We start from the raw sequence: 20,950 nt of genomic DNA on the forward strand, positions 1-20,950 counted from the left end.
TTTAGGCACTCTGGTACGTGTATGATAATCAGGCATCACCACATTTATCCACATTTAAATTGGAATTGAAGAAGAAATGGCTTGAAAATATCAGCTGTAACTACTTGCCTTCTTTCTTCTCCTTCGCTTCTTCTTCTCTTTGGCTGCTTGTGCCTGTTTATGCTCCCACACCAGGTTAGTCAAGTTAGCCACATACTCATCTGTCTGCTGCAACAGGTAGGCCAGGCGTCTGTCTTTCTTTTGATCAATCAGCTTTCTGTAACCTTCTTCATCTTCAGCCTAGGAACACAAAAGAGATGTGTCAGTCGTGACAGAAATGATGGTGAATGCGTGTCATCCAACTCCTGTGTCAATAACGAAGTGTTATCTTAGGTCATTATGATCTGCACAGAGGGGCAGCTACATGGGTAAAGTGCTCGCTGGATGATCAGGCCCAGAGAATCATATATTTGTATCAATATGTCACAGCATCATAGGGCTTGGCAGGGACCTTGATGATCTTTAAGTTTAAATTCCCCAGTCATGGTAGGGATACCCTCCACTAGACCACATTGCTCAAAACCACATCCAACTCGGCCTTTAACACTTCTAGGCATGAGGCATCCACAACCCACTCTCATAGTAAAGTATTTCTTCCTAATACCTATTCTAACCATACCTTCACAGAACCACAGAATCATTATGAAGGTTGGAAGACCCCAAAGGCACCAAGTCCAACCATCAGCTCAACACCACCAGGTCCCTCAATAAATCATGTCATCAAGCACCACATTGATGTGTTTTCTGAACTTCCCCAGGCAGCCTGTTTCAATGCTTGAAAACCCTTCCAGTGAAGTAAAATCTTTCCCTGATGTAAAATTCAATCTATACCTTCTATATACCTTGAGACCATTTCTGCTTGTCCTACCGCTTGTTACCTGGGAAAAGAATCCAACCTCCACCTTGCTACCACCCCCTTTCAGATGGCAGTACAGAGCCATGAGGGCTCCCCTGAGCCTCCTTTTCTCCAGGCTAAACAACTCCAGTCCCTCAGCTGCTCCTCATAGGACTGGTGTCCTAGACCCTGCCCCAGCTCCATTGACCTTCTCTGGACATGCTCCAGCACCTCAGTACCTTTCTCAGAGTGGGGTTGCAAAACTGAGCAGAGGATTTGAGGTATGGCCTCACCAGTGCCAAGTACAGGAGGACAATCCCTACCCTGCTCCTGCTGGCCACACCATTGCTACTACAGCCCAGGATGCCATTGGCCTTCTTGGCCACCTGGGCACTGCTGGCTCCTGTTCAGTCACTGTCACCAGCACCCCCAGGCCCTTTTCCTGTGGGCAGCTTTCCAGCCACTCTGCCCCAGGCTGCAGTGGGGTTGTTGTGACTCAAGGGCAGGGCCTATCACTTCACCTGTTATTGATGGCACTCTGCTGTCCCACTGGCCTCAGCTTTTGATATTGCCCACGATACATTTGGCTTTCTGGCCTGCAAGTGCAAATTGCTGGGTCCTGCTCAACTTGTCATCCCCCAATACGCTCAAAATCCCTCACTGCAACATGTCAGAGAGTCATACTTTATCTGAAGACAGTATGAAAAGTCATACCAAAGGAGTCTATCCTGCATCATGTTGTGTTTAGCATGTCAGTCGGTGATATAGAGGAAGAAAATGGAGGGCACTTCAGTCAAGTTTGCAGAGGACAAGACACCAGGGGGTATCTGTTAATATGCTCAAGGGCTGGACTGTACTTCAGAAGGACCTGAACAGGCAGAGAAGTTGTGCCATTTCTGATGTTAGAGGTTTTCAAGACAGGACTGAAAAAAGGCTTGAGCAACCTGCTTTGAACTCATTGTAAACACTTCTGGAAGCTGGTTCAACTAGAGAGCTCCCTGACAGGCTGAGTGACTCTGAGACATAGATTCCATGATTCTACACATTTCCTACTGTCATGGACTAATGACTGGAAAAATCTGCAGTAGTTATGATCAGCAATGGAGGAAAAAAAATCAGTGCTACATTATGGGACCAGACGAGATCCATCCCAGGGGGATGAAGGAGCTGGCAGGTGAGGTGAGGAAGCTGCTCTCCATCATTTACCAACAGGCCTGGCTCACTGGTGAGGTTCCAGGTGACTGGAAGCTGGCCAATGTGACACTCATTCACAAAAAAGGGTGGGAGGGAGGATCCTAGTAATTATACACCAGTCAGCCTGACCACATATCTGGCAAGGTCATGGAGCAGTTTATACTGAGTGTCATCAGACAGCACTTACAGGATGGCCAGGGTATCAGACCCAGCCAGCACGGGTTTTGGAGAGGTAGGTCATGTTTGACCAACCTGGTCTCCTTTTATGACCAGTTGACCACCTGGTGATCTGGCAAAGGCTGTGCATGTTGTCTGCTTGGACTTCAGCAAGGCCTTTGACACTGTCTCCCACAGAACACTCCGGGAAAAGCTGGCAGCCCACGGCTTGGACAGGAGCACTCTTTGCTGGGTTAGGAACTGGCTGCATGGCTGGACCCAGAGAGTGGTGGGCAATGGTGCTGTATCTGACTCAGCCAGTCACCAGTGGTGTCCCTCAGGGGTCTGTGCTGGGGTCAGCTCTGTTCAATCTCTTTATTGATGACATGGATGAGGGGATTGAGCCTTTCATCTGTGAATCTGCAGATGACACTAAGCTGGGAGAGTGTGTGTTGATCTGTTGGAAGGCAGGAGGGCTCTGCAGAGAGACCTGGAATGGTTGGATGGATGGGCAGAGTCCAGTAGGATGACATTTAGTAAGCCCAAATGCTGAGTCCTGCATTTTGGCCACAATAACCCCTGCAATGCTCAAGACTGGGACAGTGCCCAGGCAGAAAGGGACCTGGGGGTGCTGGTGACAGCAGCTGAACATGAGCCAGCAGTGTGCCCAGGTGGCCAAGAAGGCAAATGGCTCCTGGCCTGGATCAGGAATGGTGTGGCCAGCAGGAACAGGGAGGTCATTCTTCCCCTGTACTGGGCACTGGTGAGGCCACACCTCGAGTGCTGTGTCCAGTTCTGGCCCCTCAGTTTAGGAAGGACATTGAGACACCTGAGCGTGTCCAGAGGAGGCAACGAGGCTGGTGAGGGGCTTGGAACACAAACCCTGTGAGGAACAACTGAGGGAGCTGGGGTTTAGCCTGGAGAAAAAGAGACTCAGAGGTGACCTTATCACTCTACAACTCCCTGGAAGGTGGCTGTGGCCAGGTGGGGGCTGGTCTCTTTCTCCAGGCAGCAACTGACAGAATGAGAGGACACAGTCTCAAGCTGTGCCAAGGGAAATACAGGTTAGATATTAGGAAAAAGTTTTTTGTGGAAAGAGTGATAAAGTACTGGAATTGTCTGCTCAGGGAGGTGGTGGAGTCCCCACCCCTGGATGTGTTTAAAGAAAGACTGGATATGGCACCCAGTGACATGGTCTAGTTGAGATTTTAGGGCTGGGTTGGACTCAATGATCTTGAAGGTCTCTCCCAACCCAGTCATTCTGTGATTCTGTGACTAGGCAGACTGAATGTCCTGAAACACAGATGGTAAGTCTCCTATAGAGATGACTTTTCAAAGACATGAAGTGCAGGCAGTTCATCACCAATAGGAAGAACACAGGAGCTGGACATAAAATTGCATTTAGTCCTTTTTCCAGTATTAAGAGATCCTTTTCTTCTGGATGTCATGTCAAATTTTTTTCATTAACGTATCACTGTTCTACTCTGGTTTTATTTCATCTCTGACAGAGTTCACTATCAGAAACACGATTCACCAGATAAACTCTGTCTCTGAGTCATCCTGGCAACTTCTGCATCCTTGTCATACTGTGTAAGTGTGTTGGACATAAAACAAACATTATTTTCATGTGTTGTGATGATGTAATACAGAATGTCAGAAAAATACAAAAAAGCAGCAGAATTGCCCGTCTCAATTTTGGCTGAAACAACAAATTAAGGAAGTACAGACTGCCTTCTAAAAACAAAACATAAGTAAGGAACACTTTAAAGATGATTACTTTAAAATACAGAACTCTGGGAGATCTCCTGCTTTTTTAGAGACATCAGAATGGATACAGTTAGAAAGAATAGCTATAATGTTCAAATTGAGCTTGCAAATCTGCTTGCAAAATTCCATTGTTATGTTCAACCTGTCAAAATTACAGTGCTCAAACTCGACGTTTTCAGGAAAAATGAATTATCATTATGACTGTTGTTGTTTTAAATTCTTCTAATATTACTGAATATACAGTTTGTGTAATCTAGCCATGGTGCTTCTTTTATACATTTAAGCTTGTCTTGACAGTATCTTTTTAACTCACACCAATGCCCATTTTTGCACGATACATATGGAGTACTACTAATGAGCTGTGACACAATCACCATTTCTAATCATAGTAAATAAAGGGAAAATTTGTGGAATGAATTCAGCATTCCTGAAAAGAGCTGCAAAAAGTTTTAGACACAGCACACTTTTGTAGACCATGGCAAGTATGTGAGAGGAGATGATGTTAATAAAAAAACAAACACTAGTACACATCTGCAAATTCCAAATTTACCACAACTGGACTAAAACCAAATAGGTAAAGTAACCCCATTAACAAAAGACAGAGATTTGTTTTGCAGAAGGATTTAATTCAGCAGTAGGTGCAAAACCCTAAACTGAAAATCCCTGTGAAATCCTGCATGTATGATAAGAGACTCACCAGTCTTGGTGAGGAGTTATAGGAGAAAGCATTAATAATCTGGAAGCCCTGGTATCCTGTTCCGTTTATGGACATTCAAATCTACTTTGTAATTTTCAGCAGTGGACATCTTCAATACTTATCACACTGCATGTTCAATGTGATATAAGCTGAACTTCACAACATACAGAAGCATTTCCCAACTGTCAGTACTGCTTTTATTTAAAATCAGCTCATTTTTTGCTAATAATTAACATTTTTCCAAACCTGGTTAGGCAAACTGCTGATGATTATCTCCAATTATGAAAAAGCTCTACAATACTGATTACTACATAATTTTAAGAAATGCTCTAGGGTCCACACATTTGTTATTCTCTTATGCAAGTTCCTAATTTACACTTTATGCAAGCTTTCATTTCCAAGTTTAACTACCATTGTTGGACTTAATTTTTTTTGCATTTCATTTTGTGATTTTTAAAACCAAACTGCTCAGCTTGCATTCATGGTGGGGATAGATTCTGGAAAGAAACTAATGCTTACATCTGAGCCTTTATTAGATACTTAATGCTTTTTGCCAGTAAGTTACAAAGTAAGCTTGTCAATTTCCTTTCATTCCGTGTTGATGAAATGTTAGTAAAATGTTAAGATAGAGCTAACCAATGTCTTGAAGAGTTTTTTCTACTTCAAGCCACTGCCATACTTGCACATATGGACTGATCTGTCTATGCTTTGAATTCCAGAATTACTTGAACTCCTGAAATGTAGGTAGCCCCCTGACTAGCTCCACAGCATTCTGAAGAGACATGATTATACAAAAACACATTTAACTCTGTTCTTAGAATGATACAGCTGATATTGTGAGGGTATAGGGAAGGAAGAACCATGAAATGGTAAGGAATATGATATGAAGCATTAAATGGGTAGAACTGACTGCTATTCAATCTCAAAGTACATGCATTGCTGCTATTGGTTAGGTACTTTCATATGTGGAATCAACTGTATGTAAAAATTGTGAAGTAATGCCGTGAACCAGTTAGTCATCTGGTATCTTCAAAACTATAAACCTAGAAATAAACCAAAGTCCATTATTTGGGAAATGGCCCAATACCCCTGCAATTACGCAAAAGTGTTAATATATGAAGGTAATAAGTTTAAGTTGCTGTTATTCAGAAGTGACTGCGCTTAGTTTTCATGCTAACAACAAAAAAATATTCCTATACAAAAACCTTACAAAAGAAGGAGCCATAGGTTAAATTCAATAGTATCAGTCTACCATTAACAGAAACATACATAACAGAAGGTAGTAGTTTGGGATTCATACCTTTTTCATTACCAGGTACTTTGCAAAGGAAACACATGGGAGTGGCTGAGATAGCATATAAACATAATACCAGGATACAGTATGTAACTTCAACTGAAAGAACCATATTCTTTCCTCTAATCCTTACCATTAGTCTCCTCATTCTTTCTTTCTCAATTCTCTCAGTTTCTTTCTTCTGCTCACGTTCAGTGTTGGCATGCCAAGTTGCCACAGCTTTAGAAAGTTTCTGAATTTTCCCAGCGACTGACCGGTGGTACTCTTTAAAATCTTTAGCATGCTGCAATATGCTGTTCAGGTATTCCTAGAAAGAGAACCAAGTTAGTGCAGGCACTCTTATATAGCAAGGACCTGCAGTCAAGAAGGTAGGAGTTCCAATCTTAAAGTCTTCCAATTGCTTATCATATCACTTGGAGCTTTTTAATTAGAAAAACTCCAAAGGTAAATAAAATATGTGAAAGAGAAGATCTGCACAGCAAAGTAAGGTGTCACGGGGCAAACACCTAATGAGTTAAAATACCTGGTGCTTCTGCCTACGCTTCCTCTCCTGTTCTATCTTCTGCTGCTTTTCAAGCTTTTCTGTCATGCGAGCCTCTCTCAAAGTCTGGCGCTTGCTCCGTTTGTAGGCTTTGGAGTTCAGGGCTGTCTCCAGGGTCGTGTCACGGCGCATGCAGGCCACCACCTCCTGTCTTAGCTACCGGTGGAGGGAGGGGGGAAAAGACAAACACTCAAAAAAACACAATAGCTCTTAATAAAACAACTTTAAATATTGTTACGGTAGAGTAAAACAGCAAACAGTTCAAAATACACCCTCGTCTCCTCTTTTCATTATAGCTCTAAAAGAATACAGCATTGATACAGTTGCAACAGCTACATCTGTTACCCTAAACAAATCTTAAACCTTCACAGAATGTTAAGAAGTGTTAATTACATTTAATCAAAAGTTCTTCCCTCTTTACAAGATCCTGGTAACATCTGCCCTGTTGCAGTAAAAGGGGCCAGCCAAGATGTTACATGATCAAAATAAAACGCAAATGAACCACATACATTATGCATTTTCTAGTGCTGGACCTGAACGTAACTGACAACTTGTTTCACTGCCAGCTGTACAAAAGACAGGTGAGAGAGCTAGATGTTAAGAGCTTGGAACAGCATTGTCATAGTCCCAGCAGGAGAGCAGGGAGAGCCTGCTGCTTTTTATCTAACCTCTGACAAAGCTCCATTACCAAGGAGTGCCAAGGGTAGAAAGGAAGAAAGACTTGGACATCATGGCACAACTCCTGCCAAGGCTTTTGTCATGAAGTATTTTGCTTGACCTGCCAAACTGCATCTTTGTTCTTCCAAACTAGCTGTAAACCTCCAAAGGCAAGAGGCCTGTAACAGTCTGGCAGCGTGATTCCTTTTCTGAAATTAATTTGCTGATACAGACACTCAACATTCAACTTAAATCTTATGTAGGATCCTCTCGTTTCATTTTCGAAGTCTGTGCCATAGTGGAAATCCCAAAAACAAATCACAGAGAAAAACACACATAGCACCGACACGCAGTTTTTATCAAAACAAGGGGAATTGTGGAAATACTAAGCATGTCCAGAAGGAGGTATCTGTTGAGAAGACCTGTGCTGAAAACCAGCTTGCAGTCTGTCCAGCACTGGTTTTTGTCTCTGTACCAGTGTCACGTTCACTACAAAAGACACAGCTCTATGGACACATTCTAGACTGGAAGATAAAGCTGCACATTTTTATTACCAAAATAAAATAAAATCTTACATTTCTGTGACTTGCTCACTGGTTACATTAGCTGTCATGCAGGATCTGCTTACACTTTGCACAAATGGAATATCTCTTTCCAGTTTACTCTTTGCTGTATGAACACATTTGCTTGTGATGACTATGAAAACTTTCCCCAAGTAAATGGCATTACCTGGCGTTGGAAATTCAGTAACCTAAGTGCCTTCAGCTCCACTGTAGCTTTGGTTCGCAGATCAGGGGGCAGAGAACCAGGAAGGTTCTCCAGTTCCTGGATTCTGTGAGCAATGCGAGCCTGAAGCCTGCAAAACCAGAAAATTGGATAAGACACCACAAGGGATCTGTAAGGCATTATTAAAACCATATAGTAAAAACAGTCAGTTTAACTCAGGCACTTAAATGTCTTTTTCTGAACTAACAGGCTTTTTCAGAGATGACACTGGGTATCTTTTTCCACTTTGAAAATTGTCAAGTCATCAAAATGTCCCTTGGCCTTTCTTTTCAACTAAAACTATACATGTGAAAATAAACTTGGGAATTTTATTTTACACATATTATTAGGATTCTGCTTTCAAGCTTCTTTGACAGGTGTTGTGTTTATGCAGTGTAGTTAGTGATGACATGGACCGTACTTGCCTCAATATCTGGAATTCTACTTCACTGTTTTACTGACAAAGTTTGTTTATAAAGTACTCACAACTCTATAACTGCTACTGTAAATCAAATTCTACTTCACTCTTCTTTTAGAAGCTCATTTTGCATTCATTTGAAAATTCAAGAGAGAGACAGAATGAGGGAGTACTAGACAAGAGAGACAGAACTTGATTTTTTCCAATTTTAGTATTACCAGAAGAATTCTAAAGGTCCTGAACAACAAATAGGATATAATGCTGTATTACTGCAGAAGATGATATTAGTGTCTTTAAGAGCATAAAAAATTGAAGCAGAATTAGATAAGTAATGTTTGTCGCACAGACTGAAAAGCAAATCAAGAGTGATTTCTTAACTAGAGAAAGTTTCACTGAAAGCTGAAAATATTGATTTCAGTCCAGAAAAGTTCATTATTCCTGCAGAAATAGTCTTCATTCAGAAAATGACTGCCTTATTTTGCCATTTCCAGTTTATATAGTACACTAAAATGTTCACATTTTACACAACTGGGTATTCCACTTAGTAAGAAGGTATTTTAGTTCACCTAAGGATGTAAAATCTTGAGAATTAAGTGATTTCTTGCAGAGATGTACTAGCTGGTGTACATTCATACAAAAAAAGCAACCAAGCTGTTCTAAATCACATGCTCTACCTACCTGTCGTTTACCCACACATGTATGCAATCCTGCATCACAACAACTATTTATTTCTCCTTTTCCCTTCTCAAAAAGCTGCGGTGTGTCTCCTGAAACTACCACCTACAGAACAGTTATAGCCAAAACCCAGTTTCTCTGACTTTAATGAAACCTTAAGGGAGCAGTCACAACCTTTCCAAACCTTTTGAGTTGTGAATTTACTAAAGCAACTGAATATTGAACGTATTTAAAATTTCTTTTTTTTTACATTCATGCTAGCAATGATAGCAATGAGTGGACTTTCTTTTACTATACATGAGGATTAGTTAAGTTAGATTCTCCCTGATATACCTTATAGTTTTAGATAACTAAGAATCACTTCCAAACAAACATGAAGTGAAATACTGACTTCTTAGTTCTGTCAGAATTGGGGTTTTATTCCCCTTTAACTTCCAGTACAAAACATATAGAAGTGCTTGCTCTCATAGAAGTTTACAAAAGAGAAGTTCAAGCAATTGCCAAAGCTGGACTGGTCTCTACATTTTTATCATCAAAATTTGTATAAAAATCCAAACACACGTTTCTTGAGATATGTCTGAGCATAATCAAAGCTGACAGAGTGGGCTTATTTATGTCCCATCATCACACTATGTAGTCCACTCCCATACAAAACCCATTTCCCTGCTAATACTTTTTCTTCGAGTTTATTAAAAAAGCAGATCAGAAATAAATACGTATTAAATTTTATCGTTAAATTATACAGCAGATTAGTATCCAGGGTAACTTTTCCTTCAACTCTTTTCCTTCATATGTTGAAATGCACTGAGCTACAAACAACGCCAGTTCAATGCTTTGGTGGGTGATTGCCCTTCCTTTAATAACCCAGACAGAGGGAAGGAATAGGAACAAAAACATCAGTAATTCTAAGTCAGTAGAGGTATTACCTCAGAAAACTCTTATTGTAAGTCAGATCAGTTTTCTGTTTAAAAAAGTCCAAAACAAAGGAAGTTGAAATAGTAATTATAATCTACAGTACCCATATGGAACAATAAAGAAAATGACAACCAGATGGGTTACATAGGAACAAAAAACCCCCAAAAACCAACAAAACAAACAAACAAACAAAACAAACAGACAAACAAAAAACAAAAACAAAAACTAACAAAAAAAAACCCCAACATATTTTTAAGTTTCATTTCATACTATCCGAAAGTACTATTTATATGTATTGTCTACAGTACTAATAGAGTAATGGTAACCGTATTTTCTTCAGTAGTCAGTAGGATTTTTAAAGAATTGCAACTCAAGTGAATAGAAGAACTGCTTGAGCTCTCACCACAGCCACCTTCTAGTCTTTAAAGGAAGTGACCACAGTTTGTTGTACTGTTGCTATTTTCATGGAATAATGCAAACAGCTGTTACGTAAAGAGAATCCAGAGAAAAAAGTTTTCTAGATCTTTTTATTACAATCACTTGAAGTATATAATCTCACTATTTAAAGGATGTAATAAATTCATCTTTGCAGTTCAGCAGTTCACCTTCAAGCAGAAAATGGCTACTGAATGAACAGAGAGATCTCTTTGCAAAATAAGTGATGCACACCCATTCCTCATTAACTTTGGTCAACAGCAGACCTGTACAATTTGTAAAATCAAACCTTTCTGGCATGGGTGCCATGCAGTAAAGAAGATACCTGAGAAGATACTATGCAAGCAACAGAACGAAACCATGTACAATCTGAAGGACATTACCAAGTGTATTGTTTTTTAATGTGCAATGAGAATGAGAAGGTGGGAAAACCCGTCCAACATAATAGAACAACTTTAAATTACAGGCATTATGATCTTTAAGACAGCTATTCAGTGAGATTAAAAAGCAGAACTTTATTTTGAAGAAAGCATTAAGGAGAGTTTTATAAAATCATGAGTATTGGATTTGCATGGCTAGGTGTTGCTAGCCAGGGGGGTTACAGCACTGGTTTACGTGAGAAGCTGCCAGAAGTTTTCCCTATGCCCAGCAGAGCCAGTGCCAGCCAGCTTCAGGACAGACCCTCCACTGGTCAAGGCTGAGCCTGTCAAAACTCGTTTTTCATTCTTTTTTAGGTTTTTCCAACCCTATGGAATTACCCTATGGTAATGCCTCTGTGACAGCAGATTTAAGGGGAGAAAAAAACCCCAACATTCCTGGGCAGATGCAATTGTGGCTACAGGAGAGCAGGGTGAAAACATGAGAGGAACAGCTCTGCAGACACGAAGATCAGTGGAGAAGGAGGGGCAGGAGGTGGTCCAGGCTGCAGAGCAGAGATTCCCCTGCAGCCCATGGTGCAGCCCATGGTGAGGCAGCTGTGCCCCTGCAGCCCATGGAGGACCGCATGGATGCAGAGATCCACCTGGAATTCAAATGGATTTCGAAGTATAATTCCCCTTTATTAAAAGGGTTTAGTGTGAGATCTCAAGAGCCAACTGTTTCATAAAGCCTTCACCAAATTCAGTGTTTTCAGGATAAGGATGTTTATTTTGGCTTTTTTCTGCTCCGTTTTCATTAAGAAATTGTGAAGACACGTTTCTGAATTAAACATGCCTATATTAAAGCTAAATCCAGCACTATCCATAGCACAGAATCTGTCAAACTGTTTTTTTCAAAACTTTTTGTCTGATGTTACTTACAGTTTTAACTAATGAAAAGATTTCCAGGAGTTCTACATATTCTGGAACCCAAAGCAAAATTAACTACCAGTAATATTCAACACAGAACACAGCTTGCTTCTATGTTGTAGGATTAAAAAAACCCCATAAAATATAAAAATCCTTCTGCTGGAGAATCCTTATCAAACTTTAATCTCACTCTGCCATAAAACATCAGTGTATTTAGAACCTAACAGATACGCTGTATCTGTAACAGGTTCCCTAAATAACTAAAAGCATCAGCTTTATTTTTTGTCACTGTTTATGAACACTAAGACATAACAGTTTGGCACAAGTAGTGCAATACAGCAGGGCTGAAAACACAGGAAGAGTAACAATTTGAGGTCAATTGATGCAGAAAACGTTACATCGTACTGGCCATATGATTCTTGGTTGAAGCTAGTGCTACCATTCTTCTGTCAGAATAAAACCATAAAATCATGTTCTACAAGCTTTCTGGAAAAGATCTGGAAAACAGTGATTGCTCATGCTGAAAGTTACAACCACTCAGTCCTAGGGTGTATGGGTCAGACGGGTGGAATGACGACAAGAACGCACTTAAGCAACACCTGACACAAAATGTAAGAACTCCTCTGTAATCAAGACCTGAACTTTGGGCATGGCATCACACCCAAAATGCTTCATGGTGTTTTATCATCTTAAAGCACAAGTTTTTAAATCAGCCTTCTGTGAGATCACCATCCCTCTTGGCTACTTTCCCCTACAAACTCAAAGGAACAACGCAAGATGCATCATTAATCCAAAACAGGTAATACTCTTGAGTGCAATTACCTTCCCCTGACAGATAATCATCAGGAACTTATGTTAGGTGCAGGTCAAAATCCTTCTGCCTGGCAGACTCTCAAGGTCACTTGTTAAATAGCTTTGATGGTAAGAGGGAAGAAGGCTCTTTCTATAACTCAAAATGAAATGTTATACCCTATACTGTGTAACAAATATTCTTCATCATCTAAACAAAACACTCAGAAGGCAATTTTTGAAAATCATGCTACCTGGTACACTTCCTTTTAATCTTGCCCGTGACTTTCTTATTCTCTCCACCCTTTGGTGGTCCAGACAAATCCATCATATTAATAAAATACGGTTTTGCTGTGGCTAATAACACTTCATCCTCTTGACTCTCTCTGTTCTAACTTCCTTTTGTTTATAATACCAAAAACCGTATGCACTAAATTGGTTTCTCTGTAAACTACAAGGATTTTGACTTCCTAACTCTCAATGTTTGTAGGATCCAAGTAATATACTAAGTCAGAAAAGGCCCTTGAGCCTATTTTAAACATAAATGGTTTCCAGTGATGCTTTACTAGTTCATAATTTGGGGTAGAATTAAATAATTGTTTGGTTTGATATTTGTGTACTTCTTGGTAATACAGCCTTTCTCTGGAAACTTTGTTTACACTATGCCCACTACAGTAGCTGACTGCAAGAAGCTCCAGCTAAGGATGTGAAAAACAAGAATCCTTTTAATCTTGTTTGCTTTTACCTATATTCACGTTCTTGGAGTATTTCAACAGGATCCAGCCCCTGTGGCTTCTGTATGGGGCTGATGCGGTTCTGCTTTTGCTGCAGCTGCACAATGGGTGAAGGTTGTCCAGGTGGGGGCTGTGGTACAGAAGGCCCAGGCAAGGTGGCAGCAGGTTGGGCAGCAGCAGGAGCTGGAGAAGGCCTCCCACTAGGAGCTGGTGCTGGAAGCTTCTGTTGGGCATTGGAGACACTCATATCTGGGGCTTGGCCTGGAACATAAATAGTATGGTTCATAAAGCAGGAAGAAAATCAAGATGGTTTTCTGAAGACGAGACATGAAGGTAAGGTAAACATTCAAAATCACCAGAAAAGGCACACTGAGACTACACTCTGTTTTTTGGAACAGACAAACTAACATGAAAGAATGCCACACACTGCAAGAAATGGCTGAAAGAAAAACAAAACGTATGAAACTTTATGATGAATGCCATTTCTTTTACTATTCCTGTGGACTTTTAATTCTAGTGTTACAAGAAATAAAACAACTGTAGAACTGACTTTCTGCAAATGCAAAACCTCATTCTGCCTCCTGTTCACTATCCTTGCACCAATTAGAAGAAAGCACCTAACCACAACCTGACAACAAGCAGAACTAGGTCAGATTTTAGGCCTCTATCAGAACTTAAAAACCATATGAAAATTTTTACAACTGTATTTAGAAATACCTGCCAGATAAAAATAGCTTTTTTTTCCACTATGATCTCCCATTAATTGTATTTATTTCAAATATCAGGAACTCAATTATTCTAATCACCTTGAAAAGCAACACCTCAGTTAACATGAAAATAGTACCTGTCATTTACAGTCACTAAGGGTCACAGACTTCAGTATTTCTTTATGACAAGTTACTCATGCATTCAGATGTTCAAGAATTCACCAACAACAGACATTGTTAAAACAAAGATGGCACTTAATTGTCTGAAGAGCCACAGAAGTGACTTCAGTAATGGAAGACACTTAAGCTAGGGAAAACAGCTAAAGTACACCTGCAGTCTTGTAATCAACCTTGATTCAAAACCAACATCCTGGAAGCTACAGAGATCACCATTTGTCATTCACACATCTGCATCAAACTCCTGAAAAGGAACTTGAGCACAAGCTGTAGATTCTGTATTTAGCAACACTGCATTTCAGTTTATAAAAAGAAAAAAAGCAAGCCCATCAAAACCCTCTGTGCAACCTCAGTTCTCAGGGAACCCAGAAAGTTGAAAGACTGCATAATGAATGACAAATAAATCTGAACACATGGGGGAAAGAAGTTACAGTGTTCATTTGATCTCAAAGACTGCTCTGATCCTTTAAAGCAATTTGATTCCAAAATAACAAAACAGTGTAATTCTACCATGATTTGAAAACTTTTGTTTATAGTAGCAAGGGTGAAAGACAAGCTTGCTGCAATTAAGCTTGCTCAGAACAAAATGTATGAAGTTTTATGATAGTCCCTCAGAAAATTTACACATTTCATTCTGATTGCAAAAAGGCATTTCATGTTTAATCTGTCTAAAAACTGCAGTAATTCCACATGGGTCTTTTCCAAACGAATAAAAGGTTAGACTCTCCATGATTAAAATCTTAGACACAGTAAAGGTTACACTATTTTTCCTCCACAGCTTTTTACCTTTCCTTTTTTACTTTTCCCCCACATCGTTTTCCCACTATACCTTCAGTCCAAGTTTTAGGAGTAATGGCAGTTGTATGTCCAGGTATCCCCGGTGCAGACCCTGGTGCAGCTGCAGTAGCACTCATTCCATGTAATCCAATACCTGCAATTTGACAGAGGAAAAAAATGTGCTAAAATACAAAGCATTTCCCAGATTCAAAAATCATTGTTTTCTAGCATGCTATCCATTCAGGCAAGTAGAACTTTTCCTCACTAAGTAAGGATTTAAATGTTTTTTACTGTTAATACATATAGCTAATGAAGGTAAATACATATACCTAAAATCACATTTCATGAAAAAACCCAACTTATTTGCTAGCAAAGCCATATCCACCAAAACGAAGTGAACAGTGACATTATTAAAACCTAAGAACACAGGATCATCCTAACCCTCAATTCTAAGGCAAACTCAGTAATGGAAGTGCTCAGAAACTTAACAGGTGCAGGGTGTTTAATATAACAGTTTCCTGAGGACCAAAATGTGCTGGCTACATCTATTATCATTGTGAGAAAAAAGTAAGCACATTTCCTTTTCCCTGTGTTTTGCACTTAACAGCACACTATACATGGTTTATTTTCAACAACCTAAATAATCTGTCAACTCGATCCAGATTAGTTATCTACTTTCCTGCATAGCAACAGGAGACAGAAAATTCACCGTAAGAAAAGCAAGGGGAATTGCTATCAGTAAACTACAATTAACATTCAAAAACTATCAAGCATATCAGGACAGACATAGCACTGCACAGAGAAGCAAGTTCTATTTCAGTTATTAGTATTGTGTTTTGACAATATCCTCTTAATAACAGATGTGTTTTATGCACTTGCTCAGGCTTGATACAGTCCCAAATTACAGCCCTGCACAGCATCCATTTCTTAACCTATCACAGGTAGAACTTGGAGCATTACCTGAGCAATGACTCTTAGGAAAGATTCACTTACCAGACTGTCTGTTGAAGGCACTGGGAGGCTGCTGCTGCTGAATGCCAGGCAGGGTCCTCTTACCCTGGACAGCAAGCTGGAGGTTCTCTGGTAAGGGTTGACCTCTAGCCAGCATTTTGTATGCCAGAATCTGAGCCCGCAGCTGATGCAGCTGTGCAGGGCTGAAAGGGGAAGGCCCTCTGTTTGGCTGATTCATAACTTGTGGGTCTCCTGCTATAATGGGTCCTGGCTGACTGGGAGTCATCTGAGGTGGTGTTGGACCTCCTCCAGACATCGGACTGGACACATGCTCTGGTGCTCCTAGTGGAGATGGGTGTGGAGACATATAACCTAAAACAGGCAGAAGAATTATAACCTTACTACTCTGCTAGTTAAACCTGAATTTCATCCAATTTTTTAACAGTACATAAAGTATAGAAGCGTCACTCTCAGATCAGGACAGCTGTAGCATTTTCTGCAAAGAAAAAAGTGCAATATCAAGATAGCCTTGGGAGCTTTTCTGTGAGAAGAACAACACTTATTTAATCCAATAATTCCTAAATATAAAAATTACCTGAAATATCTGGAGTAAGACAAACTAAAACATGAAGTACAATACAGAAGCCTGGGGATATAGTGCTGTTTACTAGAACTATGGAAAATGTTTTTTTGTGGAATACATGCAGTGAAGTCTGCCCAGTTTATAGCTTAATAGTCTATGTTTATTTCAAGGTACACACTTCAAGGAAGATCCATTCACTTCTACAGGGCGTCTCTGCCAACACTCACCAACATACAGAAGTAGAAATAAATGATATTCAAATCCATACAATTGGTCTTTAATTTATACAGATAAAAGGTTTCAGCCAGACAAAGTTATGTTCAATACCTTTAGCCATCTGGCTGCTCAACAACTTGGAACACCAACTGCAAGCACAAAAATTACCCTCTGAAGAAGCTTCTGAAGACTATGTCAAGAGTAATCACAGTTCTGAAATGAACAGCGCTTGTATCTTAATACAGCACTTGAAAATACAGTGGTTTTAATTCTGAATATCAATTACACTTACTACATATTTTCTTGAGCTCCACAAAGCACAAAATACAGCTAGTTTTTGGGGATTTTGTCCACCAAGAGTGAAAAAGAGGTAAAAATATTTACTTGCTTCACTCTGGTAATGTGGAACACAATTAATCTTCTCATAAACTGGAAAGGTCCAACAAAAATACGAAAAAATCTAAAAATCTTCTCGTTGATTTCCATATTCCATGTTTGTAAGTCACAGATCATAACTCTGAAGATCATGGCACAATTGATTCTGTGACACCCTATCTACTCTTCTCCCAGTTTTCCTGCCATTTTAAAGTGAAACTATATCAATTTCATCTATACGTAGTACAGATCACAGAAGAAATTTTGCTTGCTGTTTGGCTTCACTGCTCCTATTGACCCTTAAGTGAAGGCAACATAGGTAAAACCTCAAAGCAGTCTCAACTTTCCTGGGATGACAGAAGCTCTAAGTGGCCCACTAGAACTTAAACAAGTGAAAAGATCAGTGTGCCAAAGAACTGAAATTTGTGTTCAACTTAAATAAAGGTTGTAAATGTATGAGACAGAGGAAAAGGAAGAAAGGATTTCATTTCGCCTAAAAAAAAAGGAAAATGAGATAGAAGTATAGTGAGCAAAAGGAGATTTGTGATAGGAAAAGACCAGACAAGACAGAAACAGACCAAGCTCAAACTGAAGAGGATGATGACAGGAAAGGAAGATGATTTTGGCAAGAATAAGTGCAAGAGAAAAAATGAGGAGAGAAATTGAAACAAAAGGAAGAAAGAGATGTTAAAAAGTCAGAACTGCTGGAGCTATATACTTGTTCAATATAAAAATTGTCTATACATCCCTTGTGGGTGATAAAAGGTATGGTAAATAGCTCAATTTTATTCCACTTATCCATCTTCTTCCACTAACTTACTTTTATCTTTATTATTTTAAGAGAAGAGAAGAAACTACAAATCCCTCTTGCTGAGCACACTGCTTAAAAAAACTCCCATCACACCACAACAAAACAAAAATACACAACTGCATCACTAGTTTTTACTATAAAATGGGGTTTATTGCAATGTTTATCCATTATTACATTTTTAAATATCAGTATTTACTTTAAATGGCACCTAACTGCAATTACATTGTTTTCTGAACTGCTTTTGGTAAAGTGGTTTCTGTCCCTCCTCAAATTATACGGTCCAATTTAGAAATTCCTTAATGACTGATAGATTTCAGACCTAAGATTTTGAAATGCATCTGGACTACAAAAGTTTTCAAAAGTGGTATAACATGTTGAGTACTTGTTTTCAGTCCTGACAGTTCAAGCTGCAAAGTCTGTGACTAAGTTTAGCAAAGAGTTTTCAGAAGTAGACTTTTTTTTATATTTCCAGATATGTATTCATTACTTACACTTTCTCTCTTCCTCCAAGGCCTCTGCATTACCATTCTTAACAATGGAAAACCGTGCTTGTACAAGAGAAACAATGAAAACAAAATTCCCCACAAAGTCAAGAAAGCAGAATATCCTTCCAAACTTCTTGTACAGGTGCTAAAATGTGGCATTTACACAACATAAATTTCATGATGCCATATGAAAATTTTCCTTTAAATTCTGAAAACTTTCATACGACAGTGACAAGAAATACAGCCACAAGCCTCTCCTAATAGAATATTCACACTACTTGCTTTTTTCCTCTATCTTATTACACATACTCTAACACAGATAAGCATGCACATGAGAAGATCCCCTAAAATTGAGTCTGACCACCATAAAAGGACAATAGTAACTTACAGTTTCGAACAATACAGTGAATAGAAGTCACTCACTACCAGGAAAGAGAGGCCAAATAAGGCTGTCTATAATTTAAAACTGTGGTAATTTCTAAGCTTTATCCAGTTTCTGCAGATCTAGTTTAACAGAGTTCTGAAAACCTCAAATGACAGTGATTCCTAATCACTCTCATGCCGAATTTCCTTTCCCTTAAGTCCCATCAGAACTTCACTTACACAATTTGTAAACACTACTTCTCTGCTTTTACTGTGCATCTTTGAGAAGAGTCTTGACTGTCTTTTCCATAATCCTTCAATGGATCATAGAAGAGGCTGCATCAGAAACCCTTCTCAAGCTTTCCTAACTTGAATGCATAATCAGAAACATACTTAATCCCACTTTGGTATCAATTTATTCAGCAAAAATGCAACACAGCACGTCGTAAACAATGCATATTCTTTACAGTATTAACATTGGAAGAAATCCTAGTTCTAACACTTCTCCAAGTACTGTTGGAGGGCAGTGTGTGCACAGAGTTTCTGCTTTAATTGCCCTTTGTTGCACTTCAGTTAACAGAAACAATAACATGTTTCTTTTCTGTTTTAAAGCTGAAAAATCACAGGGCTAAAAATTGAGACACTTTCTTCTTCACTTTTAATGCTATAACAAAATGGAAAGAACACCTACAAATTAATTCAAAAACCTAGTAAGGATACAGAAAGAATCGAAGTTTTAGCAGTCCAAACACTGGAATGTTCAACAGAGATTCTGAACTGCCACTAAAATTTAGTAAATCTTAAACAATGAAAGTGTCTGAGGAACAAATGCACCACATCTTTATGCTAACACCAACAGCAAGGGTATATTTGTACTCAATTTGTACTCAAGAATGTGACTTTCAGAAAATTTTTGGATTTGGAAGATATAGACAGGATTGAAGAAATACAGCTGCATAACTCATTGAACTATCACTTGAAACATCCATTGAAATTAGTTTAAAAAAGATAGAGAAGGAATCAAGTTCATCTCCACAAAACACAGTACAAGAGCACAGTGTCTTGGAACACAGTGAAAAGCGTGTTCATGTCAGACTGAGGCTACAAACTTTCCCAAAGCAAGCAAAACGTAGAATTTGCCCCTCTGCAGTATGGCCAGGGTTAACACCAGTAAAAAAGAAAGAGAGGTCATGTGTGCAAATAATTTAAAGCTAGGACTGCAGAAATAAAATTGTTGAGAGGTCTAACACTTGCAGGCAGAGGAATAAGGTAGCACGTCTTTTCTCATCTTTAAAAGTCTGAAATAATTCAGAAAAGGATGTGCAACTAGTTTAGGAATAGCAGGAATAGTGAACACTGCCTGTGAAGTAGCAGAATATTAGTGAATTCTAGAAGTTAAAAAATGGTGTGTCTTTTTCAGCTCAACAAATACTGCATGATTAATAAAAATTAATACAGATCAAGTCCCAGAATCCTGAAGTCCTTCAGCCCTTACGTTTCTACTTACAAACAGCAAGAAAAGACAGCCAAACAATTCAAATTGGCCTGTATTCCACTACTGTACCACAGAAATTTAATTTGATTTTTATAAATCCCAGAAAAAACCATAAATTCTTTATTCCAGTCCATTTAATTATTTTAATGAAGTCTTTATAATAAAAATATTTTTAATATAAATATTTGGCCCGTCTTTCCAATTTCTTCCCAATCCCCTTCAAAAGTCAATTCTAACCATGATTTTAATCTGTTGGATAAATGTTTAAGAGCTTAATAATTTACAGTAAATTTCATACTCCGCACATAAACACTGCAGCAATCTCCACAGTTCACTCACAGAGCTGGAAGACAGTTTCTAACCAAATTGAAAATCAGTAGCATATAGTAAATTTACTATTTAAACAGATAAATATGAAGTTGGTGCAATGTATTTTCCATTCATTTTCCCTATTAGCATCAAAACAATGGTATAAAGGTATTAAGACTAAACAGGGACATCATTGTACATAAGTTCAAGAAAAGAGAATCCATCACCAAAACTAGTCAGGAATGTTACCCTTTCTCCAATTTGGCAGTAAGACTGGAAGGAGTAACTGCTGAGGAGAAAGATACCAACTCACAGTATTCTCCCCCATAAATTAATGTCAGACTTCTGAAAATCAGCCTATTGCAGTATGCAATAAAAATGTGATGATCTGTCTGAGCTAGTGAAACATTCTTTCTGCATGACTCATATCTCACTGAGCACTAATAAAAAAAATAAACCCAGAAACTAAATAATAAAGTTGCATAGCTTAACCTAATAATTGTT

At 39.0% G+C, this 20,950-nt stretch overlaps 1 protein-coding gene across 2 annotated transcripts in view; it reads right to left on the bottom strand.

The window, feature by feature from the left end:
- SMARCA2 (SWI/SNF related, matrix associated, actin dependent regulator of chromatin, subfamily a, member 2) overlaps positions 1-20,950 on the bottom strand; it is a 119,696-nt gene that overhangs the window by 72,681 nt on the left and 26,065 nt on the right. For both annotated transcript variants that reach the window (XM_066180705.1, XM_066180706.1), the window contains exons 4-10: positions 15,852-16,181; positions 14,911-15,012; positions 13,209-13,458; positions 7,910-8,036; positions 6,506-6,679; positions 6,116-6,289; positions 109-279 (exon numbers count right to left, since the gene is read on the bottom strand). In XM_066180705.1, the coding sequence (XP_066036802.1) occupies positions 109-279; positions 6,116-6,289; positions 6,506-6,679; positions 7,910-8,036; positions 13,209-13,458; positions 14,911-15,012; positions 15,852-16,181 (1,328 nt within the window). The remainder of the gene's footprint in view (positions 1-108; positions 280-6,115; positions 6,290-6,505; positions 6,680-7,909; positions 8,037-13,208; positions 13,459-14,910; positions 15,013-15,851; positions 16,182-20,950) is intronic.

This window comes from Chamaea fasciata, unplaced genomic scaffold (genome assembly GCF_029207755.1).
Source record: "Chamaea fasciata isolate MVZ Bird 193981 ecotype frontalis unplaced genomic scaffold, bChaFas1.0.hap1 SCAF_4, whole genome shotgun sequence".
NCBI classification, from domain to species: Eukaryota; Metazoa; Chordata; class Aves; order Passeriformes; family Sylviidae; genus Chamaea; species Chamaea fasciata.